The sequence below is a fragment of the Hevea brasiliensis genome, chromosome 17, assembly GCF_030052815.1.
Source record: "Hevea brasiliensis isolate MT/VB/25A 57/8 chromosome 17, ASM3005281v1, whole genome shotgun sequence".
Lineage (NCBI taxonomy): Eukaryota > Viridiplantae > Streptophyta > Magnoliopsida > Malpighiales > Euphorbiaceae > Hevea > Hevea brasiliensis.
In genome coordinates, this window is record NC_079509.1 from 20,387,314 (window position 1) to 20,408,759 (window position 21,446).

Here is a 21,446-nt window from a genome sequence, read left to right on the forward strand (position 1 = left end):
GAGGAAGCATGAGAATGAAAGCTTGCAAGGAATGGCTATGGTGGACAACCATGAAGATGGTTTGGCCAACTTGGGATAAATGGAAGAAGATGACCAAATTTTGGTTTCTTTCAATTTCCTTTATCCTTTTTAAATGTATTTGTCTAACTTTAATTGGTTAAAAATTTTTAATTGCATCATCTTTATATGTGCATAATGTCATAATTATGATTTTAATTTTATTTTATTTTGTTTCTTTTTCTTCTTTCTTTCACTCATTTTTAATTAAATTTTTAGCAATATTTATTCATATTTTTGGACATGGATCTCACTTACTTAAATGGACAAGTTGGTCAAAAATCATCTCTGAAGGTGAAATGACCAAAATGCCATTCGTTTACTTATTGAGCTAAAATTGTCTGTACCAATTTATAAAATTTTTTTAGCATTTTTTTGGTATTCTATTACCATCTAAGCCTCCATAATCCTTTACTGGAGTCTCCAAAATTATTTCACAGGGTTTCTTCTCGGGTTTAAGGTCGACAACTGTCTTCACAGCCGCTTTCCGTTAGGATTACCCATTGCCGGAGCTACGGCTCATTTAACCCTAGTGCATTTCATTGCTTAAAATTTTCTTTAATTTTTCTTATCATTATTTAAACTATCTATGACTCCTCACTCTAGTTTACATATATTTTCAGATATTCTGGCTGTCCAGACAAATATTAGTAATCAGAACAGTAGAATGTACAGACTATCTAAAGTAAGGATGTCACAGGGGTGGGGGGTGTGTTTGATAGATTTTTTTTATTTAAATCGAGTTTATTATAGATCTAAGATATATAATATATGATGAGACATATCTATTAAACATATAAACGCTATTTATATCTTAAATTCATGATGAATCTGATTTAAGTAAGAATTTCTTGTATTTGATAGTATTATTCTCTTAATTAAAATAATTTAAGAGCACATTTACTTTTTATTTTGTTTTTATTATGTTATTAATTTAATTTTTTAATAAATTTATATAATAAATAGATTTATTTTTAATATTTTAAAATGGAAAAAACCATAAAAAGTAATTTTTCTAATTCTATTAACTTTATTTTCAAAAAATTTAAAATTAAAATTGAAAAATTAAAATAAAAAAATAAAATTAATAATAAAAGCCCCTACTTAAATATTCTGAAAATGCTTTTTTTTTTCTTCTTCTTCAGAAAAAAAAAACACTAATTTTAGTACTTTAAAAAAATTACAAAACTAGTAAAGAATAGATGTTCATTCTCAAAGGAACTTAAACCAGTAACGATACCTTTTGTATGAGAGTTTTAATTTTAGAAATGATGGAAATGGAACTTTATGAAGACAAATGATTGAACTAGAGTGGAATAAAAACGTGAATGAAGGTTAATTGGCTCTTTATATAAATTTATTTTTTATAAAATAAAAAGTATTAAGATTTTATTTTTTAAATTATTATATTTATTTTTAAATAATAAACATTATTTATTTAACTCATTAATAAATAATTTATAATAAATCATACGTTTACTTTATTTTCTATAATATATATAAATGTATAAAAAGATAGAATATTGGTTTGCCAATAATATCTTTAATGATTTATATTATTATAAAAAAGTCAATAAAAACATATCTATAACGATGCTTACATATATTTGTCGCTAATAATATAAATTAATGATAAGAATCTATCTCTAATTATCTTTAATGATAATGTATTCTTGTTAATAATTTCTAACATTTTATGCAAAGTCGTCGTTAATAATTTTGAATGCTGACTCATCCGTTGCTAATACTTTTCAACAATAAAAAGGTATTTAATAAAAATTTATCGCTAATAATTTTTATCGACAACTTATCTATCGTTAAATCTATAAATAATTTTAAGTTCTAATATTACTATAATTAATATAAATTAAAATTTTAATATTGTTTTGATAATAATTGTACTTATACTAAAAGTCCTTTTCTAATTCTATATTATTGATCCTATAAGTGTTATTAATTCATTAAAAATTATTTAGTTGTTTACAATAAAATTAATAAATAACATTAAACACTAAATTTCACTTATACTAATTTATTCTTTTTAATTATTTTAAATATTACAAATTTATAATATTAAATTATAAAACTAATATTAAAAATAACTTTTTAATTAATATAATTATAAAATTGTTAGTAAAAACTAACTATTTAATTAAACAAAAAAATTTATATTTATATCAATAGGCATAAAATTCTAGTCATATTCAATGATATTTATTTGTAATAAATTTGTGGCTATATATATATATATATATATAATTTTAAATATTAGTAATAGATAGCTTTTACATCTACACAATCTGTTTTCGTGTAATAATATTGAAGCTTGATTAATTTTGATTTATAATGTGATTTTTTTTCTTTCTTTATTATATTTTTGTGTCTTTTTTTTTTCTTCAACGGGTGTAAATATTGAAATTTTTTGAGCTTTTATTGTCATATCAATTATATTTATATAGATTAAGGTATATTGGTTTTCTTTTTTTATATTTAATATTAATGTATCTTATAATATTTGAAATGATTAATATCATTTTACATAAAAAAATGCATTTTACATGTTAATGTATGAGATTCTAATTTTATTGGGTCTATTTAGCTTAAATATATATTGTTACAATTTGTTAACATCCTCGTATGCATGAACATAATTAAGTTATTGATTTTGATTATAAGATTATAAAAAATTCTAATTATATTTTTATATATATATATGTGAAGAGTTATGCTACTCTCAATATTAATTTTTAATGGTTATGTTTCAGAGTATTAAAATAATAAAAACCTGAAAAAGATAAAAAAGAGAAAAAAAAATCATTTGATTACTTTAGAATATTAATTATATACTTAATATAAATTAATTAAAAATACAACATTAAATTTATATTTATATTTCAATCTATAATATATTTATAATATATATAATATGATTTATAATTTGAAGAATAAAAATATTTATTAAATATATTAAATAGATTTTAAAATTATTTAAATTAAATAATATGACAATGTAAAATTTTAAAATATCAATATAATAAAAATAAAAATTTTATAACAATAATAATAATAATGTAGTAAATTACAAAATACATTTCAAAAATTATCATATTTTCTAATTTTATAAATAAATTTCTTTTACATCAATCTAGTCATGCAAACTTTATTAATTTAAAAGCAAATACTCAATAATTTATAGCGATTGGAAACACAACTGGAACTAGGGGTGTGCAAACGGTCGGTTCGGTTCCAAACCGAACCGAACTGATAAAACCGAAAATCAAAAATAAAAAATTTTAAAAATCGAACCGAACCGATTGATAAGAGAAAACCGAACCGAATGGAACCGATAAATATCGGTTCGGTTCGGTTTTAACCGATCAAACTGAAATTTATAAAATTTCATATTTTTAACATTAAATCTAAATAATAAAAACATAAAAACAAAAAAAATTAGAAATCAAAACTAAAAAATCTTAAGGTTCGGTTCGGTTTTCTTTGATTTCGGTTCGGTTCGATTCGGTTCGATTCAATTTAGTTCTATTTTTTTATTTCTTATATATATTAATAATTTCAGTTCGGTTCGATTTGTTTGATTTTTTTGTGAAAATAACCGAACCGAACTGATTAATCCGAAATTATCAAAATTATAAATCGAACCGATTAAATTTTAAAACTGAACCGATTGAACCGAATTAATCGGTTCAGTTCGATTTTTCAGTTTAAACCGAAAACTGCACATCCCTAACCGGAACTAGAATTTGGGGCTTTGACGCCGGGCCCGTTGCCATCCCAATAATACTCTCTTTGAATAATTTATAGTGCTCAATTCCTTTGCCCATGTATTGGCTACCATTAGCATGTGCTACCAACGCATTTTCCCCAATTCTCCCAACGGCATTGACCCATACAACAAGGGGAAAAAGTAAGGATTTAATTTAAATTTAAATTTCTCAGCATATATATTATTACTCGTTTAGTAATTAAAGCTATTAAATCATCCAGTGTTTATTTTATTATATAAAAATTTAGGGATCAATTTTAACACTCGTTTACTAATTTTTTTTTATTATGAAAATTAACAGTCGCACGTGCCAGAATGATACATATAAATGGAAAGGGCATGGGATGTTTGTGTGAAGTGTGTGGGCTTTGAGGTCCGCTTAAAAAAAAAAAAAAGATAAAAGAATGGACCTGAGAGTCCAAAAATCACACGCTCTTCTTAGATCCTGTTGCTTTGAAAATTTATCCGTCCGCAAAAACCACCTTGGTCCCTTACCTCTTAACCAAACAAGTCCTATCAACTTTTCCTTGTCAGGTCCAATTAGTTTCTCGGGTTGGTTCGAAATCGAAGCCCAATTCTCTCTTCTCTCCCTCCTCCGCTGCTGCAAAACCTAGATCGTTCTCAGGCCGTCGGAACTCGGTCTCCGAGCTTCTTATTCGCACGGAGATCGCGTCTTCGCTACCGGTAAAAGCCCTAGTGCTGACTAATTTCTCTTGTTCTCTGTCGACTTTGAGTTTTTCCTTTTCTCTCTTCGAAGATTCATCTGTTCTAAGCTTTTGTACCTAATTTCGGCTGTTTTGTCACTTTTTTTTGGCATGATTAAGAATTTATAGGTCTTTTGTAGAGGTTATGGCTTGGTAGTAATGATTACTGGGATGAATTACATGTTAAATTTGATTCCTGCATTTGCTTCTATGAATCATATTTGATCTGGGCTTGCTTTGCTTTTCTTTTTTTTTTTTTTCGTCTCAGTTTCTTAATTTCATGTTTGATTGACCTGTGTGCAGATTTTGATCTTTGGGTGTTTTCGTTGATCGGGGCTTGTTTTTGTTTATAATGTTTTTCATACGTTCTCTCGGTTGTCCCGTTTCGGCCCGTAAGAGTGGGATACCTACTTTGACCTTGACCCATGTGGGCACTTAAAACAACCCTTTGATGTGTCTCTATAGGGCCCATACTTGGATAATAGATAGGCTAAGGGTGCATGTATCTGAAGTCTGGACTAGTGGAGTATGGGTTCGACGTGTTACTGGGCCAAGCGGTCTTATAATACCAGTGTGCTTCAAACTTTCTGGATTATTTATTTGCGTTCATCTGTTGATGGTATCAAACTTGTTAGGCTTGCCTCGAAGCCAAGGCTTTGTAAGTAGTTCGGCAGTGCTTGTCGTGTAGGTAGTTCAAGATTTAATCAGTTTGTTTAGCTTTGGCGGAATTTGTTTAACGCTGTGGGTTGTTTCTAGAATCTAGATGCCCATGCCATTGTGTCTATACATATTAGTTTGTGAACTTGTGTTCTCTGAAGGAGCAAAGTTTCATAACTTGTTTCTTAAAGTAGGACGCCACATAACGTATATGCATTTTTTTTTCTTTTGCAAAATTACTATTTAGTACATGCATTTTAACGAAACTAATCACTTAGTTTCTCTATTTTGAAAAATATACTATTTAGCCCCTCTATCTTTTAGTTTGCCTTCTGTAAATTGTTTAGTCTCTCAAGGAATTTTTTTCTAACTTAATTATTCAGTCCCTCTATGTAACTATTCTCTTTCTTTTGACTAACTTGACTGATAGAAAAAATAATGGAAAGGACTAAATAGTATATTTTTCAAAATAGATAGACTAAATAGTTAATATTGTTAAAATGAAAAGACTAAATAATAATTTACCTTTTTCTTCTGGTGGAGGGTGTTTGGTCATATTCAATCTTATCAGAAACCAGTGTATTAACTTCTCTAGTATCTGCCAGATTATGCAACGTAGGATCCTAAATCTTATTTCATAATCATTTGGCTTTCTTTGGAATAAATCATTTGCAAGAAAAAAAAAATCAATTAATTCTCACCCAATCGTACTTGATTTCTATTTCTCTTGAAATGAAATTTATTTTAAATTAAAAAAAAAATGAATTCTTTCATTCTAAATATGAGAATTAACAAAAAAAAAAATTGAATTGAATTCTTACAAAGTTCTAGTTTTCAAAATTAATTCAAAGTGTGGAATTACATTATATAGTTTGTTGTCATTATCATGGGGAAATGTCTTGAAGCATGGCTCCGGTGGTGATGGGATGAATCTAATTGGGTTAGGCTTTCGATCTGGATCTTTGCCCCAGTAAAACAAGAGTGGGGTAGGTGAGTTATGATTATGGTTTAATACTTATTTCCTGCCCAGCTTGGCTGCTAGCTGCTAGTTAAATTGCTCACATATAACTGGAAAATGGTGATATTTAGAAAGTAAGCTACCTTGTTGGATGCCTTCTTCTTGTCCTTTTTTTTTTGCCTTTTGGTGCGATATTAACTCTCATACATTGCACTGATCAATTGGTTAGTTTCTGGTGGACTGATCAATTATAGATTGCACTTTATATTTCCCATTGTTAAGTTCTTATCAGTTCAGTCACAATTAACAATTAAAGTTCAATACTTAGCACATTTGTTTTCATGTCGAATTTTAGTATTATTTAAAGTCTTCAATCTATCAATGATCAGACCTAATATTGCATCACTCTTCAGACTGATAGGGAAATTAGGCACTAAAACCAAGTCAAGCCAACGGAGGATGGGTTTTTTTGAATCGTTGTTCACCAATCTATTATGTTGGACAAGTTCTGTTGCTTTTATTTTCTGCGATGTGGCTTCTGATTAATTGAGAATTAATGATGGAAAAATCGCTCTTAGAGTTGTTTCTTTTACTATCAAATTCTCCAAACGTGGATGTCATTCTGCTTTAGGAGAGGCGCAAATAGAATCAGGTGATGATGCAATTCACCTGCCTAGACAATGTGGAAAGTCGTGAATTCAGATAGCAGGCTGGTTGTACTTGCTACACTCATCCTATTTTATGCATGGTATGATCATCTTGTTGGTTTAGGCCATGTCAAATGATTCATTTTGATCATTTGTCTTGTTATGTTCAGTTGAAATGTGCAGAGACATGGTTCTTATTTCTTAAAATGTCTTTGCTTCTTACCTGCGTCTGGATTTATTCACTAAGTATTATTAATCCACTTTTAATCATGGTTTTTCTTTTTTCCTTGCAATTTGTTTTATCATCTAATTGCTGCAACTGCCAAATTTATCTTCACCTGTTTTCTTTCACTATGCTTTTCACTTATACAATCCATTTTTTGCTCTGCTGTAAGAATATGTAGTATTTTATGACATGCAAGGATGCTATCTCAAGTACTTTATTAACTTTGTTGCATTGGGTCTTATGTCGTGTCACGTTGTTGTCTTGTTGCACGATAAACATATTCCACTCAAGGATGATTCGTTATTATTTAATATTGAAGCCAATGTTGGTATCCTTCAGCATCAAAACTATTTGGCTTATCCATTACATTCAAGTCAAATTTTTATGCTTTGGTCCAACTATATTCTGATATTCCTGTGATTTTTTTAAAACTTATTTATTTATTTTGCTGAATGAAGTAGGCATTTACTTTTTGAACCAAGATGGCAACACTTGAAGAGAACAATGCTCTGGTAATGGTTACTCCAGAGGCACAACCTAACAAGCGGAGGAAAAAGAAGTCCATGGTCTGGGAATTCTTTACAATAGAAACAGTAAGTCCTGGATGTAGAAGAGCATGCTGTAAGCAGTGCAAGCAAAGTTTTGCTTATAGCACAGGTTCCAAAGTAGCTGGCACCAGCCATCTCAAACGTCACATTGCCAAGGGAACCTGCCCAGCACTAATACGCAATCAAGGGAATCAATTCATGCCATACACCCCAGGGAGTGGAAATGGCACTGCATCTGATACACCTAAACGTCGCCACCGATCTCCTAGCTCACCCTACATTTCATTTGATGCAGACCGTTGTCGTCATGAAATTGCTAAGATGATCATCATGCATGACTACCCACTTCACATGGTTGAACATGGTGGGTTCGTAACTTTTGTTCAAAATCTTCAGCCCCGATTTGGCATGGTGAGCTTCAATACTGTCCAAGGGGATTGTGTTGCAACTTACTTGAGGGAAAAGCAGAATGTAATGAAGTTTATTGAAGGAATGCCTGGACATGTTTGTCTTACATTGGACATGTGGACATCAAGTCAAAGTTTAGGGTATGTTTTTGTAACTGGACACTTCATTGATAGTGATTGGAAGCCACATAGGCGGATTCTCAATGTTGTGATGGAACCATATCCTGATTCAGATACTGCTCTCAGCCATTCTGTTGCTTGTTGCCTTTCTGATTGGAGTTTGGAAGGCAAGCTATTTTCTGTTACATACAATCGTCCAGTGGGTGAATCTGGCCTTGAAAATCTTAGATCTCTGCTTTGCATAAAAAATCCCCTTATTCTTAATGGTCAATTATTGATTGGGAATTGCATTGCACGTACTCTAAGCAGCATTGCAAAGGATGTGCTATGGGCTGGGAGGGATGTTGTTAAGAAAATCAGAGACAGTGTAAAGTATGTGAAGACTTCAGAATCCCATGAGGAAAAGTTTGTTGAGCTTAAGGAACAACTTCAAGTGCCCAGTGAAAGAAGTCTATCTCTAGATGATCAATCTCAATGGAACACAACATATCTGATGCTGGTGGCTGCATCTGAGCTGAAAGAAGTATTTTCTTGCTTGGATACATCTGATCCTGATTACAAAGATGCCCCATCCATGGAACACTGGAGGCGGGTTGAGACTATATGTGCTTGCTTGAGACCTCTTCGTGATGCAGCCAACATCCTTACCTCCACAAATAGCCCAACTGCGATTACATTCTTCCAAGAAGTATGGAGGATCCATAATGATCTGGCTCGTGCTGTTGCAAGTGAGGATCCCCTTCTCAGTGGTTTTACCAAAGCAATGCAAGAAAAGATCAGCAAATATTGGAAGGATTGCAGCCTGGTTTTGGCAATTGCTGTAGTCATGGATCCCCGCTTCAAAATGAAGCTCGTGGAATTCAGTTTTTCAAAACTTTATGGCGAAGATGCACCCACATATACCAAGATTGTTGATGATGGGATCCATGAGCTCTTTCTTGAATATGTGGCCCTTCCTTTGCCTCTAACTCCGACTTATGCTGATGAAGGAAATAGTGATAACAACGTGAGGACAGAGGACCACCAGGGAGCTCTCCTGTCAGACAATGGACTCACAGATTTTGATATGTACATCATGGAGACTACTGGCCAGCAGATGAAGTCAGAACTGGATCAGTACTTGGAAGAGTCATTGTTGCCCCGTGTGCACGAGTTTGATGTGTTAAGTTGGTGGAAACTGAACAAGTTGAAATACCCAACTCTTTCAAAGATGGCTCGAGATATTTTAACTATTCCAGTATCGACAGCTGCTCCAGACTCTGTATTTGATACTGTGAACAAAGAGCTGGATCAGTACCGTAGTTCTCTGCGACCGGAGACAGTAGAAGCGCTGGTGTGTGCCAAGGACTGGCTTCAGTATGGATCTGTTGAAGTTTCAAATGGACTTGTGAAAATGGAGTTTTAGATGTAGGGTTTGTTTTTCATGGTATCATGTGTACGATTGTAGGTGTAGTTCTATAATTCAGCATTAGTTTACCTCCTGTATCATTGGAAAGAATATTGTTTGGATGCTCGGACATTGGAATTCTAATTTCCAGACTATATTGTCACGAAGATGAATCATCTGTTGCTTTGTGCGCGGGCTTTGGTTCACAAAAGATGGGGATAACTTAATGTTTCTGCAGAATTGCTAGTTGGAAAGGCTATGTCCTGTGATAAGAGTATAGTTGTTTTATTATTTTTTATTTTTTATTTTTTACCTTCTCTATCTCATAGGCTGAATTATCCGACTTTGTAAATGCTTGGTTTATTAGCAATTTGATGTGCATTTTGAAGCCCAATTATCATCTGGATGAGACTTTGCCTACAATTTGTGTATTTACGTATTAATTTCTTTTCTCACATTTCTTTGTTTAAAAATGTGACACGGAGATTGATTTCATATTTTTTCAGTGAATTTTTAGGAAGTCTATATTTTATAAAAGAAGACATGCACGGTGATGGTAGTTATAATGGTTCGGTTTGGGGGATGGTAGCTATAATGGTTCGGTTTTGGGGATGGTAGTTTTGTCCACGCGGATTATTTATTTATTTTTATTTAATAATATAATTTAAAAATATATTTTCTATATTTTATATTTTTATAATCATATTATAAAATGTTAATAATAAAGTTGTTAATTGAATGTAATTTTATTTAAAGTGCTAATAAATAAACTTATATATTATTTTTTATTATTAACATATACTAATAAAAAAAATAAAATAAAAAATTATACGATACATTGCAATTTTTTTAAACATCACTATCAAAATTTTCATATTTTAAATATAATCAAAAATATTTTTAAAAATAAATGGTTAAATTTTAAAAATAATTTTTAATAAATAAATTATTTTTAACTGCATTGTTATTAACTTAGAAAATAATAGATTATTTTTAAAAAAAATTATATGAATATATATATATATTTTTTTATTTAATAAAATAATGTAATATGCATTTTTCTATACTTCATATTTTCATAATTAAATTATAAAATGTTAATGATAATATTTTTAATTAATTATATTTTTATTTTAAGTATTAATAAATAAATAAGATTTTAATATTTGAAATCAAAAAATTTTTAGATAAAAAGTTAATTTTTAATGTAATAAGTTAATTATTATATAACAAGATATAAAAATAAAATAAAAATAAAAGTTGTGCCATATGTTATTTTTTTAAGCACTCTTATTTAATTAGGTGGTACATTCAAGTAAACCCATTTTTAAAGTTTGGTTTTAATATATATATATATTATTCAATGATTTAGAATTTATTATTTGTTATTAATGTTAAAACTGTTGTTAAAATAATATTATTTTAAAATTATTATTAAAAAATATATTTTTTAAATATATTAATTAGAAAATATTAAAAAAGGTTAAAATTAAATTTAATAAATTTTAATAATAAATAATAATAAAATAATTTTTATATAATAGCATCTGAAATGTGTTTTTTCTTTTTTTTTTTTGAATAATAATAATTTTGATCGTTTAAGCACAATATCCAACGGTCTCTTAAACTGTTCGTCTCTCATCAGATAATACCTTTTCTTATTGCTTAACTGACTACACAAATCATCCCTAGCCCTTTCTTATTTTATTTTATTTTATTTTTTTCGTTGGCTCCTTCTTTAGGTTTTTATTTTTCTTTTTCTACTTAGTGTAAAAAATTAATCCTACGTCTGGTTATGTCCTCAACTTCTCATGAATTTTTAATTTTAATTTTCTATTTTATAAGGTGATTGTGGATGTTTACATAAGGAGTAAGAGATTTTAGAGGTCGTGGATGGCCATTTCACCACTTGAAATAGAAGGTAGCTTTTGGCCAACTGATATGTGTACTAAACAACGAATTTTAGGGCTATTAATTTTATAGTATAAGATTTATGAAGAAGAATTTGCTAAAATGACATGTCCATGATTTAGATATGGAAGCTCACAAATTTTCAAGGTCATAGTGACAAAACAAGCGGAAATATTAACATGTAGAAATTGCAAAGCAAAATTAAAATATTAGAATGGTGAATTGTACATAATCCAATAAATTAATGTAAAATGCTAATAATCCATCTCATAGAATAAAAATTGCTAATCCAAGCTCGATACATAATCTTAACAATGGGTTGCAAGTAGAGTTCGTAAATTTGATTAACAACCATTCCATGCTATTGGGAGTAGAGCATAGGCAGCAAGAAAGAGGCATATTCATATTCCAGTACCAAAACTAATATTAAAGAAGAAAAGATGGAGTTGTCCTCTATTTAGGTAACGGTTGGCGATGCGATCATGAGAGCATTAGGTTTTAAGGAAATTCTTTAAGGAATGATTCAAGTGGAGATTGACAAGTTTGGCAAGTTCAAGAACCTCAAATGGATGATTCTGATTTAAGTTGTACATAAACGGGGTTGATAAGCTTGGCATGCTTATGGAACTCAAGTGGATAATTTTGGTTTAATTATAAAGGATGGAGATCACCATGTACAAGGCTAATATATTTGTCTTCTAAGTGCTAAGAAATTCCTCAAATTACTTCAATTGCTTCAAGGGGCGGAAAAATCTCACAACTAGGTGTGAGATTCACGACGAGGCTTAGATAAGGCGCACCATTAGCTATGAGTGTCACACCTTACCCCTCCGCGTAAGGCATAACATGTTCCCATAGTATATATAATGAATCATCGAAATTCGCCTACTGATAACCCATTAAATACACTACAAGAGAATTTAAACAATTTCTTATGTATTTTTACAGTAGCAAGCACTTTTGATAGGTTTTAAAACCTTTTATTCAAAGTTAAATTACATAACAAATCTGCAATATCAATAGATTCTATAAAAATTTCTGCAAAGTGCCGTCTGTATTTTGAATAAAAACGTTCTTCAAAAAATTGTAAAAAAACACTTCCAATATATTTGTTTCACTTCCCCAACTCCAATAATAGTTCAACACAAATCAATTTTTTCAACATAAGTCAAACTCAATTCAACACCATTTTCAGTAATTCCAAAAATAGAATGCAAAATGACTGAGTAGTTTAAAAGCTGAGATGAGAGAAGTATAACAATATTTTTACAAGCCAAAATAATTTACAACTTTAGTTTACAATTGCTCAAGACCAAGTACAATATATACATACAGTTCACATCCATTACAACAAAAATTACAAGGAGGTGTTATACTCAATATACTCGGCAAAATCCCAAAAGTGTAGCACAAGCAACCTACTCTGCTGCTTTATCTGTCTATCTACCTACGACAGCAATGAAAAATTTATCGCTGAGCCAATGTCTCAGTGGTGCACAACATTAAGAAAATGCAATTTAAAACCATAAACCATAAATCATGTTAACTGTGAATACTTAAAATCATAGTTAAATTCAAAAGACAAAGAATGTCATAAAGAATTAAATTCCATTTTACAATGTCTAAATAAATACTAATAAATCACACACACAGCTTAATCATGATTCCAAAGTCCAATTCGTCCCAAAAGCCATTGGCTAATGAGGAATAACATAGCTAGCTAGCAATTATATGAGTAGTCATTCTATTCATCCTTAACTGGCACACACCTCAACACTTCAGCCAGAAAGGGAATTCAAAGCAAATTTATCCCACTAGATAAGTTAGTGAGGAATTCAATCAAATATACATAATAGCTGTAGTTTCAAACCATTTGTAATATTTTTCAAGCAATAAGTATTCATCAAATTTCATTCAAACAAATTTTCTACAATTTAAGCAATAACATACAAATTGGCATAATTTATTTCAAGTGAAAATTCAAAAGAAATAACTATTGTGCACAAACCTCTGATAAGTAGCCTCTTGGCCTTGACTCAGTAGTTCTTTCCCCTTCCCTGAGTCTTTGCTAACTGAAACATACAATTTAAAGTGTTTCAGTACTCATTTAAATTGTTTCTAATAATAAGGTTCAATAATTAAATTTTTATTAATACTATTACTTTCATTAGTCAACCTATAATGTTGACATTTGATGTACTCTAAGTGAGTCAATTTCAATGTTCCCAATTTGTCATATTTTATAGTCTTTAAGTGTTGGTATATGTTACCAATTTCATTTTAAAGCTTATTGCATTTTATTGCCATTTTCCAGATTTTATATGCTAGATTGTTCTAGCTAAATGTCTTGTTTCTCTTAGTTTTTAGGTTCTAGTCAAAAGAGTAAAATTGTAGATTTATGTCTTAGTGACATTTTGGCACTAATTTCATATCATTTGGAGTTTTTTAGACCAAGTTATGGTCATTTTACTATTGCTGGTCAAATTGCCTTTTTATTGTGAACTTAGGTCATTTCCAATTCTGGTAGGTTTTATATCCGAATTTGTGCAAGCATTTTGACTTACTTATGGTCATTTCTGAGTTTGGTGTAACCAAAATTGTAGCCCCATGTCTAAGCTTTCCAACCATATAAATTTTAGGTCATTTGGACCTGTTTTGAGTGAGTTATGGCCAAAAGACTAACTACTATTCAAATGGTCAATTTCTAGGTTACCAAATTTGCAATTCTGGATTCGGTCAATTTTAGTGTCACTTTTCAGACAGAATTTTGGTATGCTTTCAACATGAAAGTTGGCATATTTTGTACCTAGTTTCACCTCCAATTGGCCTCATACCAATTGGGATCACATATTTAGGGTTATAAGCTGAAATGCATACTGCCCTTTACACTTTCCTCAAACACCAATCACATATATATTCAACTTGTTAAATTTAAATTTCTCATACATAATTCTAATTTATTACCATACCAAATTCATTTATCACTTTACATTATAGTCACTTTGGGCAGTATATAACCAATTGACAATACATCAATTACACTTCCAATTCACAAAATCCAATTCCAAACGATATATACACATAACACTCCTAACCATTACATATAACTTCCATCATCAATTATACATATTGCCCCTAAATCATCACCACCAGAATTCATCAATAAGTTTCATGATATCATATATAAATTCATGAGTTTAAAGGCTGCCCACAAATGACAATTTACTAAGGTATTGAATTTCCCTTTCAAACCCTTAATTTCAATTGCTCAATTCACACATATACATAAAATACATTGGCTAAAACATCTTATGACCTTAATCAACATGATTTCCCATCAATTACATGTAAAAGCAAGCTAAACACTTTGAACTTATATGGCTGCCGAAAATGGAACACCTCCCTAACTCATCAATTCTTCCGATTTCTTTCATAAATCAACTCACCACAACACCAACACAAACTTTAACAAAGAAAGGATGAAGAAATGGATACTTAACTCTTATGAAGCTTGTTAAAAACTCACCAAATCTCTTCTTTCTTGCTGCCAATATCTTTCCCTAAGTGTTTTGATCAACTTTAATGAAACAATCAAGTGGAATGGAGGTAAAATTCATGGTTGCATAGAGGTCCTTCAAAGTTTGGCTATGGAGGAATTCTTTGGGAGGTTTCGACTGGTTTTGAAGTGAGGTTGAAGATGACAATTTTCTATCCCAATTGCTCTTTTTTTATGTCCCATAAATTGAGGTCAGTGGAGCACTAACTTTGTAATGTCTTCACTTTACGTGGTCCATACATTTGACTACTCTAGTGACCTAATATCGGTCCGGACAAGTCAGGATGTCTAGAACTATACTTCAGTGATAATAAACAGGCATAAAATGATGAAATAAATAAAAAAATACAAGAAAAATTAAAGAAAAATAAAAGAGAGAAAGTAAAACTAAGTTAAACGAGCCGACACCGAAGCGATGGGTGACCGCACCAGGAAGTTACGGCGAGGACCGTTGACTAGCCTTGGATCGCGGGGAACTCAGGAAAATATTTTCGGAACATAATTAAAGGTCTACTGAAGTGCAATTGACATTGGAAATGTCAAAGAAAAATTATTAAGTTAGTATAAACGAAAAACAAAAATTTAAGAAATCGGTAGTACAATGAGTAAATCGGTAGTACCGAAAAATTTGAAATACAACCCGAAGAGGGGCATTTTGGTCATTTGATATCTAGAGTTGCCTTTTGACTTAAATGTTCATTAAAAATAAGTAATATTAAATATTGAAAATGTCATGAAAATAAGAAGTTTTATACATAGTGTAATTAAAAGAAATTATGGGGACATGATTGAATTAACCATAAGTTTAATTATTCTAATATTAACCTAAAGTGAGTGGTATATATTATATTCATTAATCAACATTAGTGGAGGATTAGTGGACCTATAAAAGGATAAGTGGACAGCCATCTCCACTAAGTTCTTCTTTTTCTTCTTCATTTTGTTACCAATTGAACCAAAGCTCCCAAGAATTCTCCCATGGCCGCCCCATCTTCAACCATCATGTACCCATGATCAAGTCACTTTCTTCCTAAGTGTCTTCACTAAATCTTGTCTACACACCATGGGCAACATAATGACAACAAAAAGGAGAGAAAATTCTAGGGATTTGTGAAGCACAAGTTGAGGTAAGTGTCCATTTTCTTCCCTTGTTTAACAAAAGTTTGTATGGAGGTTGAGAAGTGTTAAATAGTAAAGAAATTTGAGGAGTTAATGATGTGTACTATTTTTAGCAGTCATGGATATTGAAGGGGCTTGATTTCTTTTTACATGTTATTGGTGGGTAATGAAGTTAATTAGGTTATGATGTTAGTTATAAGTGGGAAATTAATGTTTAGAGCTAGAATTTTGAAGTAGATTTTGAAGGATTGTGCAATGTTGAATTGGGCAGCCATGAAAGGTATAGAAGATTGTTTAATTCTTATATGTAAGTTATTGTTTGGGAAGTTCATTAAGCTAATTTCATGTACTAGTAATTGATGTCATGTGTATTGTTGATTTTGATTAGTTGAATTAGGGTTTTGATTTGGTTACTTGAAAATTGTATGATTGGTTAGACAATTGACCTAATTGGATTGAGTAAATGAATATTGCTGGACACTTGATCAAATTGAGTTATTGTTGGATATTGGTCACATTGGGTTGTTGTTGGAAAATTGACCAAATTATAATGTGAATAATGTCCATTAGAAGTGCAAAGTTACAATGCAGGTTATGTTTATTGAAAACAGTATACATTTTAGGTTATAAATGAAAATATGTGACCCTAATTGATAGGAGGCCAATTGGAGGTGAAATAGGACCTATAATAGACCAATTTTCATGCAGAGGTCATGCCAAAATTCTGCCTAGAAGTGACCTAAAAGATTGCCTAAATCCGGAATTGCATGACATGAAAACCCAAAATTTTGACCATATGAACAGTAGTCAATATTTTGGCCATAACTTACTCAAAAACTGGTCCAAATGACCTGAAATTTATACCGTTGGAAAGCTTAGACATAAGACTACAACTTTGGTGAAGACCACCAAGCCCAGAAATGCCAATTACCAAGTCAAAATGATCGCCAAAGTTGAGTTACAAAAACTGGCCAAATTGACTTTGACCCAAAAATGACCTAAACTTTACAATATAAGTGTAACTTGACCAGCAATAGTAAAATGACCATAACTTGGTCCATAGAACTCCAAATGACATAAAATCAGTCCCAAAATTTCAATAAGACATAGATCTACAATATTGGTAATTTGATCAAAACCCAAAAATCAAGAAAACTAGGTCAATTAACTTGATTAAGTTGGCACACTAAATCTGGAATTGGCACATTTGACCATAAAATCCAGAAAATTCAAATAAGCATATCTCCCACAAGAAGTGTCCAATTTAAATGAGCCATACCAATCTGGAAAGCTAAGAAAGAGACCTAAAACTTTGTTTTATACAACTTCCTCAAATTATGAATGTATAAGGTCAGAATTTAAAGTCAAAACCATTGACCTAATTGAGGATCATGCCAATATAGGACCTTTGAGTCCAAGTTAACAATTTGTCTATAAAGAATTCTATAAGACTTATAAAATGGTAAGCAAAATTTCTGGTTGTCCCTAAGACATAGGGCAACAACACTTATGAAGAATGCTAGACCTCAATGTGATTACAAACAGTCCAAATAATGACTGAAAATGCTTAAAAAGGAAACTAAAATTTAGATTTGACCTAGTTATGGTTAATTGACCATAACTTGAGCTATATAACTCCAAATAGAGTGATTCAAAAATAAAATTAAAGAAGATACAATGAAAAACAATTTAATGAAGAGAAATATGTTAAATTTACACTGTAGCTTAGTCCAATAGACAGTAAACATTGGCCATGAAATCTAAATAATTGCAACAAAAATGCAATAAGCTTTGAAATGAAATTGGCAACATATATCAACATGTGAGGAATGAAAAATGGAATATATTAGTGACATTAAAACTAATTCACCTAGTGTGCATTAAAGGTCAATATTATAGGTTGACTAATGAAAAGAATAATATCAATAAAATTTAATTATTGAACCTTATTATTAGAAATAATTTAAATGAGTACTATGTTTCAGTTAGAAAAGACACTGGAAAGGGAAATGACCCACTGAGTTAAGGCCAACAGGCGACTCATCAGAGGTTTGTGCATAACTAGTTTTTAATTGATTTTGTTTTGAAAATTTCATATAACTAAATGACGTATTTTCCTTATGTATTATGTTTATCAAGTATTGGATTTAATTCAATGATTATTGAAATTGTCATAGTATGTATGAATTTAGCTTTGTGAAATGGTATTTCAACAAGTATTAAACATTATTGTGGATTGAATAAATTATGTTTTGAAAAATTATTATAGAATATGTTTTGAATCGTGATGGGCAATTTGCATGGAAAAATAAAAATTTATGTTTTGAATTGTGATGATGAGCATAAAAATTATTGGATATTGGAATTGACTTTGAATTGAATTGTATTGTGATTTATGCTCACAAAAAGGATAAAGAGATTTATCATATTATTTTATATCTCACTATAGATGTTTAACTAGGTTATTACCCATCTCTCTCATTTGTTGAGGAGACAATAGAGTTAGCTTTGTTTTGATTACCATGGTACGTACATAGGCTTAGATTCTCCTCTTATTAGAGGTTAGATCTAAGTTTTTTGTTATGGCCCTTTCGGAAGTTTCATTATTGTGGTGTGTACTGTGCAAGATGATTCGACCTCCCCAACCATAGGGAGATAGAATCCGATTTGACCTCCCCGACCATAGAGAGTTAGAATCACCCCAAAGATGGCCCTTTCAGATTAGTCTTGCATAGTTAGTGAGATAAAGAACGATTTTTGAATAGTAAAGAATTTTGATTTCAAATGGGATATATGCATACTTGATTTTATTGAAATTAATATTTATTTCCATAAATTGCTCGAAGTACTTTAATTGTTCAATTGTGATTTGATAAATTGAAATTCTTGATTAAGGTTATTTTAACAAATGATTATATTATTGGCAACGATTATTTTGACTTTTGGAATTTTTATGAAGTTCAAGATTTTCAAAGTATTTGTTATAATTCTGTCAACATATATATGGTATTATATTTTAAATTATAGTTATGCACCACTGAGTTTACCACTCAGCGATAGCTTTGCATGCTGTCGCAAGTGAAAAGAGCATAGAGCAGGTGAGTAAGCTTCCTTGAAGACACATTCAGATCAGCTCCAGGTATATCATAGGTATACCCATGTACATAGGTTTGATGTATGCCTATAATAATATGTATGTAAATTTATTTGAGCAGTTGTATAAAAACTCTTATAAAATATTTTGGTATGTAATTAAATGTAAATTATTGTAATATAAATTTGAGATTTCATTTACTTGTATAGTTTTATAATATTAATTTTTGAGTCTTGTAATCAATGAAATGTTTCTTTTATGATGAGGTTGGTTTGAAAATGAAATGATTTGATTATTGAGATTGAATTGTAAGATGAAATGAAGTTTATTGGAGTTGTATTTGAGAAAACATATTGGGAGTGTTTTCCTTTTCAGGTTTGAAGAACTGTTTTCTCAAAATACAGCCGGCACTCTGCCAAAATTTTGAAAAATTTTTATAACACCAGATTTTAATCGATGATTTAAATTTCACGAAAATTGATTAAAATTCCTTGTAGTATATTTAATGGATTACCGGTAGGCGAAGTTCGGTAATTCATTAGGTTTACTACGGGATCATGTTACATCTTACGGAGTAGTAGGGTGTGACATACTTAGTGGTATCAGAGCAATGATTTTAAAGTAAATTTTGAACTGTGAATTTGAAATATTTTTATCGGTAAATACAACTGCTCAAATATTTTATATATATAGTACATTTGTATCATAAATATGAACTAATGGAGAGAAATCTCCTTGTGTTGGTTGTACAGGAAATAGAAAATCTTGTGAAAGATATGGAAGAGAAGAATGAGACAATAGAATAATCTGTGATGGCGGAAGTACAAGGTGAGGCCCCAGCCCCTCAGAGAGTCGGAAGCCCAACTTTACCAGCCCCACCTGTACAAATTACTGCACAAATTGCCCAGCAAATGACCACTTTCTTTCAACAAATGGCTAATACTCTGTCAGCTCAAGCTCAAGCACAAACCCAACCCCCACAAGGGTAATATGAAATAGAAAAGAGTGAAAAACCTATGGGTTAAAGTTCGAGTAGTAAATTAGGAAAAAGAAAAGAATTTGAGGGACTCCGAGCTCAGGGATATGACAGAGGCGGATCATCAGAACAGAAGCCACCAAGGTCCAGTCAGCGAACAACCAAAAGTTCCTATCCTCCTCGTATCTATAACTCTTATGGCAAACTACATGGGGGCATTTGTCGTAAAGCCATCGGAGCCTGCTACAATTGTGAAAAGCTTGGACACTTTGTTAGAGATTGTACTAGAGCACCTCGATATGCTCTCCAAAGTTCACAGATAGTCAGTAGAGGTCGAGATAGAAATAGAGTTGGTACTCCTCACAACCATAACACAATGAATCAACTCAAATATAGTAGTGCACCAGTCAGAGCATCCACTATGCGCCAAGAAGAAAGAACAGAAACTTCAAATGTAGCTGCTGGTAAGTTCTTAATTTTTGGAAGAAACAATTAGTTATTATTTAATCCCAGCACTGCTTATTTGTATGTTAGTGTTAGAATTATATGTTCTGTTGCTATTCCTTTATATGGAAATAAATTTTGATGTATTAATGACTAGTCCTTTAGGATCTAAACTATGATAACAAGTATGATTGACATTAATTTTGAGAAAAAAAAATTGAAAAATTGTCAGTTACCTAAAAGTAAGTTACAGTAATAGAATTACTCTAGATGAGGATAAAGATGTTACTGTTAGTAATTGTCAATGAATATTGTAATCAGAATAGGTTTAGGATATCAGTGGATTCGAGAAGATAAGATGTTAGAAAACCTAGTCCATGAGCTTATAACGTATTGACTATGTAATATTCTCGATGTTTGTATTGTAAGCTGCAGATTACTGTACCGACATGAGATTATTGTGTAGAGCTACGTGCTTCCTCGTGGTACACCAAGATAAGGATGTTTGTAAGTAGTCTTTGATTTGGTACAGAAGAGTACTATTATGGGAAATAAATGTGAAAATTTTAGTTAGAAATTGAAAACTTTAAAACTAACATATTGAAAGGTCACTATTAGTCAGTGACTCGGTTACACTGATGTGAGCTACCGATACGATAGGAATTACTATAAAATTTGAGATTTTAGTACGACTATGAATTAAAAAGAATATCTTGAGTATGAAGATATCTAGACCTCGATATGGAGTCTTATAGTTATTTTGATATTTTTGTCAGAAAGAAATGATTTAGGCATTTGAGACATTTGTGTGAGATAAATGTAGAATACCTAGACGAGGGCAAGTTAACAGGATT

At 30.8% G+C, this 21,446-nt stretch overlaps 1 protein-coding gene across 4 annotated transcripts; it reads left to right on the top strand.

The window, feature by feature from the left end:
* Positions 1–4,251: 4,251 nt before the first annotated feature.
* On the top strand, positions 4,252–9,783 carry LOC110641730 (zinc finger BED domain-containing protein DAYSLEEPER). 4 transcript variants are annotated; one of them, XM_021793554.2, is made up of 3 exons: positions 4,252–4,522; positions 6,571–6,905; positions 7,489–9,783. In XM_021793554.2, the coding sequence occupies exon 3, from the start codon at positions 7,513–7,515 to the stop codon at positions 9,508–9,510; it is 1,998 nt and encodes a 665-aa protein (XP_021649246.2). In that variant the 5' UTR covers positions 4,252–4,522; positions 6,571–6,905; positions 7,489–7,512; the 3' UTR covers positions 9,511–9,783. The 4 variants fall into 4 exon arrangements, with proteins under 4 accessions (XP_021649246.2, XP_021649245.2, XP_021649244.2 ...); XM_021793553.2 differs by having other exon boundaries at positions 7,492–9,783; XM_021793552.2 differs by lacking the exon at positions 6,571–6,905.
* The last annotated feature ends 11,663 nt before the right edge of the window (positions 9,784–21,446 follow it).

Bases quoted from the DNA above. Each gene is read 5' to 3' on its own strand.
- LOC110641730 (XM_021793554.2), top strand. From the start codon at position 7,513: ATGGCAACACTTGAAGAGAACAATGCTCTGGTAATGGTTACTCCAGAG.